This window comes from Lipotes vexillifer, unplaced genomic scaffold (assembly GCF_000442215.2).
Source record: "Lipotes vexillifer unplaced genomic scaffold, Lipotes_vexillifer_v1.1 scaffold1272, whole genome shotgun sequence".
NCBI lineage: Eukaryota > Metazoa > Chordata > Mammalia > Artiodactyla > Lipotidae > Lipotes > Lipotes vexillifer.
In genome coordinates, this window is record NW_006779909.1 from 2,822,581 (window position 1) to 2,828,911 (window position 6,331).

Sequence of the window (6,331 nt, forward strand, 5' to 3'; positions counted from 1 at the left end):
AGAGGCCTGTCAAGAGAGGGGCGGCAGGGCACCAGCCATTCCAAGTGGAACTGGAGAGGACCCTGGGCTATTTGTCAGCCTCCCCCCACCCCAGGGTCAAAGAATGGTCCAACAGAGGAGCTAAGAGAATAACAAGCATGATCAGAGTGCGTTCCAGGCTGCAAAGTGAGTCTACTCCGGGAATGGTATTCAGGCCTCCATCCTACCCTATACAGCAAAGCTTTATCCCAGGATGAATGATTGGCCCAAGGTTTCACGGCTAGTAAGTGGCAATGCTGGGACTTGAACCCAGGTCTTCTGACACGAAGACCTGGGTTCAAGGTCTTGTTCTTCTGCCTTCTGTTCAGGAATTTCTTTCCTGCTTCTTCACACTTGACTGTAGAGTCCTGTCCAGTCCCACTTGGAATGGCCAGTGCCCTGCCGCCCCTCTCTTGACAGGCCTCCCTCCCTCCCTGGCTTCCTGCAGCTGGCCGCAGCCAGCGTGGGGAAGGGGTCCACATGGGGAGGTGAGCCTGAGGCTGTGTGACCCAGGCTGCCTGGTCCTCATGCCTGCAGCCTGGTCTCTACCCTGAGGCTGAGTCCACAGAGGCCCAGGGACTTGGCCAGGGTCACCCAGCAATGCCTGGCGGAAGTGAACTTTGCACCCTGATCTCTAACTCTAGGCCAGCGGCCTGTTGGCTGAGGTCGCTGCACCCCTGAATCAGTGCCTGGTCACAGACGGTGAATACGCAGAGATGGCTGGACAGCGCATCTCTGCCCCCGAGTTCCAGAGTTCATTATTCTAATGTACAAACTTGTGGACTAATGGCGGTGAAGCCGTCCCTGAACACAGGTTCATTGGAAAAGGAAGCGTTTTTCAGCAAACAATTCTGAGATAGGATAAGTATTTTGGTGGAAGTAATTAGGATAGATCCTCACCTTGCCCCACATATGCACCATAATAAGTCAGATTGATTCGACAGTTAAATATTTTTTAAAGGAAAGCCATCCTAAAATGAGGAGTAAAATATTGTTTTCATAACGGGAAAGATATGGAAACATCAAAATCATTAAATCAGGAAGGAAGTGACAGATTGATTCACATAAATATCTAGAACTTCTAAATTTCTGGAAAGATACACAGGAAACTATTAAAAAGAGCCACCTCTGAAGAGAGACACAGAAGTCAGAGATAGGGAGACAGGCTTTTTCTGCCTATACCTTCCTGTACAATTTAAATGTTTTGTTTTGCCTTGTCTCTACTCCTGAGTATATATTGCTTTTATAATTTTTAAAAAGTCACATTAATACAAATGTTATCTATATACCTCCTGCATTACATCTCCAGACAAAACATTATGAAAATCATCTACAAAGTTAAAGGGCATACGAACAACATATAATATGATACTCAAAGGGTTGGCACCCCTAATATCTAAAGATTACAAACAGGCCCATATGAGAAACCCTAAAACGCCAAGAGAAAAATCAGCAAGACACTCTTAAAATAATGAGCTTATTTTTCTTAACTAGCAAATGAGCTGTGGTCTAAAAATGACCGCTGTTTGTTGCAGGTGAGGGTACAGTGAGAGGGGCCATGTCACGGTCTGTTGGTGGGAAGGGAACTTGGACGTGACAGCCACATCACTTGGTTGTTGTGTGGCTCAAGTGGGAGCATCATTTCAGAGAACTTTTGTCAGTGATGAAGTCCCTCCCGTGTTATCCCCATCTTCGAGGGAGGGAAATTGAGGCTCATGGATGTCATTCCTCCAGCTACGTGTGGTAGACCTAGACTCTGGCCACGTTCTTCTCATCTCCATCCTACCACTCCGCTGCATCCTCCCTGAAAGCTGGCTTTGTGATCGCTTTACCAACCCATTTGTTAAGTCAGCCGTGTGCTGTATGTGTCACTAAGTGTGAGATGCCCAAATCGCTACCTTTGGAGATACACACAGCTCCAGTCAATAGAGACTGCCACTTGGGGAAACCAAGGCAGTGAAAGGGGGCAGATCCCACATGCTGGAGGAGAGGCCACAGGGGAAGCCAGCGGGCTCTGCTGTCCTTGGGCCATTAGGCAGAGAAGTCATTTGGGTACTGTTGGACAGAGGGATGTTAGAGAGGTGGGAGGTCAGAGCAGGTTGTCCAGAAGAGCCTCTCATCCTTCAAGGCATTCACAGGAGGTGGGTCTGGGGGATGAGATGTAGCACAGTGTCAGCCACGATACAAAATAGAACCCTGGGTAAGAAGAGAAGGGCGCAGGCACAGGGAGAGCAGCGGGCAGACCTCTGGTCTGGGTTGAGTGTGGCACCTTCCGGATGCTGGAGAGGGATGCTGTCTGCATACAGCTGTCAGCACATCAGCAGCCAGCAGCCAGTGCTGGCCCTCTGTGCTGGGTGTTGTGGAAATCTCTAGGTCACTGTCCATCACCTCCAGCTTGGCCGTCAGCTCCATGAGGACAGTCTGGGTCCTCTTGTTCACCACCATTCCTCAGGCCTAGGAGAACACTGGCTGAAGTGTAAGGAAGCAAGGAAGGAGCCACACCATTATACAGATGAGGAAACTGAGGCCGGGGGTAGGCCACTTGCTCGATGGAACGTGGCTTTGAACCTGGGCCTTTCTGGCTCCTGCACCCCTATCCCTCACTCCCAGGCCTGGCCAGTTCTTCCCCAACTACTACAGTCAACAAGGATTTGGCCGAGAATGCGTCGTTATCAGGCTGGGATATCATGCCTCGTCTCAGGGCAGTGGCAATGGCAACTTTCTTCCTCGCCAAGCAGGTGGGTGAAATATGCTGACTGCCCCAGATCCCTTCTGCTTTCCCCTCCAACAGGCAGGTTTTTTCCCCTCCTGTCAGTAGCAGAAAGCAAATCCCCTAGGTGACATTGCAAAATCTGAGGGCTCCTTTTATTTCTGTTTCCAAATTTTTCCCTGAGCACATCTTCCCAACTCAGAGGGAGTAAATTAATACCCTCTCTTCCGACAGCATAATAGCTTCTGGAGGTCTTCAAAGCCCAGCTCAGCTCCTGCCAACTTCAAAGCGCTTCTTACGTAGCTTTTCACCTAGAAGTTGCCCCGTGGGGAAGGAATTAGAGGGCTGGAGATGGGGAAAATCCTCACTTCAGAACACAGGTCGCTAAGCTCTCTCTGCTTGGAGGTTGGGGTGCTCCGAGGAAGGGGGTGCAGGGCACAGGACTGGAAGCACCTCGGGTCTGCTCAGAGCTTCTGTCCCTCTGTGTTGTGAGGAAGTCACTCAGGGTGGAGGGGGGGTGGGGAACCTTGCAATAAGGGACATTTGTTTTCAACAGCCACATGGACGCCCAACGATTGTTTTCCAAAAGTCAGGATTTAGAAATCTGAATTCTTAGGGAGCATTGTTACTGTGTAGCTCCTAGAAAAAGAGTGGGCTTTGGTGTTTGAGACAACTAGATTCACATCCCAGCTTCCCCGGCAGATGACAAAAGGGTTTGAGTGTGTGACTATCCTCCCTGGGCCTCAGGATTCAGTGACAGTATTCAACACTGCAGGTCCAAAACACACAGGAGAATTCCAGAATGGAGAGGCTATGGAGAAAATACTTTGCTCACCAGTGCTGCCTTGTTTTGGACTGTTGGATAAGTCAGGGGCCAGAAACAGGCATGCAGGGCAGATTCACCCCAGCCTTCGGAATAACTTTGCCCTCCTGGGCTGAGCTGAATTTCCCTTAGAGAGGAGGTGATCAGTCTTGCAGATAAAGTCTCCAGGCCTGCCAGCCCAGCCTCTGTCCACAGTGCCAGAAGAGTTCTGTAAAGGGACCTGTGTCAGTCACTCACTGCCACAAGAATGCTCTGTAACAAGCAGCCCCAGAACTCAGTAGCTCACCACAACAAGCATTCGCTTTTATTGCTCACCAGTCTGCTGGTCAGCTGGGGACTCTCTCCTTCACGCTGTGGGTTGGGCAGGTTTGGCTCCAGGGTCCAGGCCAGGCTCAAGCCTGCTCCACGTGTACATTCTGGGGTCCAGGCTGCAGGGACAGCAGCTCCCCTGGAAAAGTCCTTCTCATGGCACATCACAGAAGGGATAAAGGACAAGACCAATTGCACAAGCACATCTCAAGCCTCCACTTGTGTCACACCTGCTGATAGCTCATTGGCCAAAGCAAGTCATGTGGCTAAGCCCAAAGTCATTGGGGCAGGGAAATATACTCTACCCCAAGGAAGAAGGTATGGAAGACCACTTGCTGAATAATGACCACTTGCTGAATAATGACCCCTTGCTGAATAATGATGACTTAATCAATCACAAGGCCCAAGAGACCCTCTTATCCAAGCCACCTTGTCATATAGCTGGTAAGGTCAGGCCCAGAGAGAAGGTATTGCAAGGGGAATTGGAACCCAAGGCTCCTGACCCCCAGTCTAATGCTCTTTCCACCATGCCCTTGATTCCCAGAGTCAATGCAATACAACGCAACTGGGGGTCACAGTCACCAACATCAGTGTAACCTTTGGTTGCATTACAAAAAGTATGGTGTCAGGAGAAGAGGAGGTGAGAGTCCTGCTCTGTTCTTGAGTCTAGTGCTCAGTCCTGGATGTGACATTGGAAAAGGGTCTGGACAAGCTGGAGTGAATTTCAGATCACCAGCAGGATGAGGAACACTGATAAGGGAACTGGGAGGTCTAAATGAGCGAGCTAAAACCTCAGGGGGATCTGAAGGGGATATCTTCAGATCCTTAGGCTGTTTGGGAGGGTAGAACTAAAACTCCCCAGAGGAGGTGGATTTGGGTCGAACCCAGCATGAGGAAGTTCTTACACTGTGAGCGGCAAGAGCGGTCCGGGAAGAAAAGCACCACAGAGCACGGTGACTGGTGCTGCTTGCTAGGGTGGGAGCAGAGGCCAGCTCGCCGCCATTGCAGGGATGCTCCAGGCTGGTCATGCTTCAGGGAGGAGATTGGACAAAACACCCAGAGCCCCTCCCTTTGAAGTGGAGCATCACAGGTGGTGTAAGCCCGATTCCTATGTGCACGCTCTGTGGCGGCTGGGATCCTGAGAGGCTGATTCCCTGACCCATGTGCGTGAGGATGCACAGCCCGAGGTTGAAGGGGCCCAGATGTGAGGATTCCATCTTCTTCATCTTGGCAGAGCCCTGTCAGTTGTAGTCTGAAATCTCCTGGGTCACGGCTTTAAGCTGCTGCTTCTTTGCTGTGAGCCCTTCCCAAGAGCAGGGAGCAGTCACTGCTCTGGTGAAGCCCCCATGAGGAGTCTGGCCTGGGAGGGGCTGCCCCTCGCAGCAGACGAGCAGAGGCTTGCAGTGAGGTCTGGGAGATGCCGCTCTGGTAAAGAGCTGGGCCAGGAGTGATGTGTCTCCCAAGGCTGCTCCACTGTCGGGGAAGCAGTCCTTTGTCTCAGAGGCTTATACCATGTTTTGAGCTCCTAGAAAATCAATCCTCTCTTGCTTCCCTTGGTTTTCTCTCCTACCAGGGATTTGGAGGAGCGATGGTTTGTCTCCAAGTCTTTCCTCACCGGTCGTGCATTTTTCCACTTGCCAGCTTCCCTTCCTTCCCACCCCCTCTCCATGCTTCTGGTCTGTGACCTACCTTACCTTCTAGAAATGCAGGACAAGCTGTGTGATCGTGGGCCAGCCACCTACCCTCTCTGAACCACAAGGGCTTCCTCAGGCAGTGGGACAGCCATGGTGCTCGGATAGAACGTTCCAGTACTGCACTGGTTCCACCCACCCTGACCCACGCTTCTCTCGCTGCTTTCCCACAGGGACTGCATCATGCTCTGTTGCCTGAACAGCGGCACCAGCTTCATAGCCGGGTTTGCCATCTTCTCAGTCCTGGGATTCATGGCATATGAGCAAGGGGTGCCCATCGCCGAGGTAGCAGAGTCAGGTAAGTTTGCCAAAGAGAAACTATGGTCTTCCTCAACTAGCTCTTCTCCTGGGCTCAGGTCTCAGGAGGGGGCCCACTGTCCATCCACAAACCAGGCTCCTGGGAGGGAGCCATCAGCCCAGAGAACCGTCACCTGGTCGACCGCAGGAGTTTTCAATGGCCTCCCTGCCTCCCCTATTGTCCCCTCTGTTCCATGCACCTCTGGCCCTGCAGAGTGATTTTTTTTTCAAAATGCAAACCTGGACATGTCCTTCCCTGACGAACTGCCTGTTTTGGCTTCTCCTAGGGCTGGCCTCTCAGTGTGGCCCCCAAGGCCCTGCACTGCCCAGCTCCTGCGGTCTCACCCTCCACCTCGCTCCCCTGTGCTCACTCTGCCCCACCACACTGTGGTCTGCTTTCACTTCTGCAACATCACTCTCTCCCTCCCTGCCACCCCAGGGCCTTTGCACATGCTGTTCCCTCTCCTTGGAGGACCTCTTTCC

The 6,331-nt window shown here is 51.8% G+C and overlaps 1 protein-coding gene across 1 annotated transcript in view; it reads left to right on the forward strand.

Annotated features, from left to right (window-relative positions):
• The window catches only part of SLC6A11 (solute carrier family 6 member 11), a 120,996-nt gene that overhangs the window by 90,190 nt on the left and 24,475 nt on the right, over positions 1-6,331 (forward strand). The window contains exon 8 of the mRNA XM_007453051.1: positions 5,725-5,849. Within this exon, the coding sequence (XP_007453113.1) occupies positions 5,725-5,849 (125 nt within the window). The remainder of the gene's footprint in view (positions 1-5,724; positions 5,850-6,331) is intronic.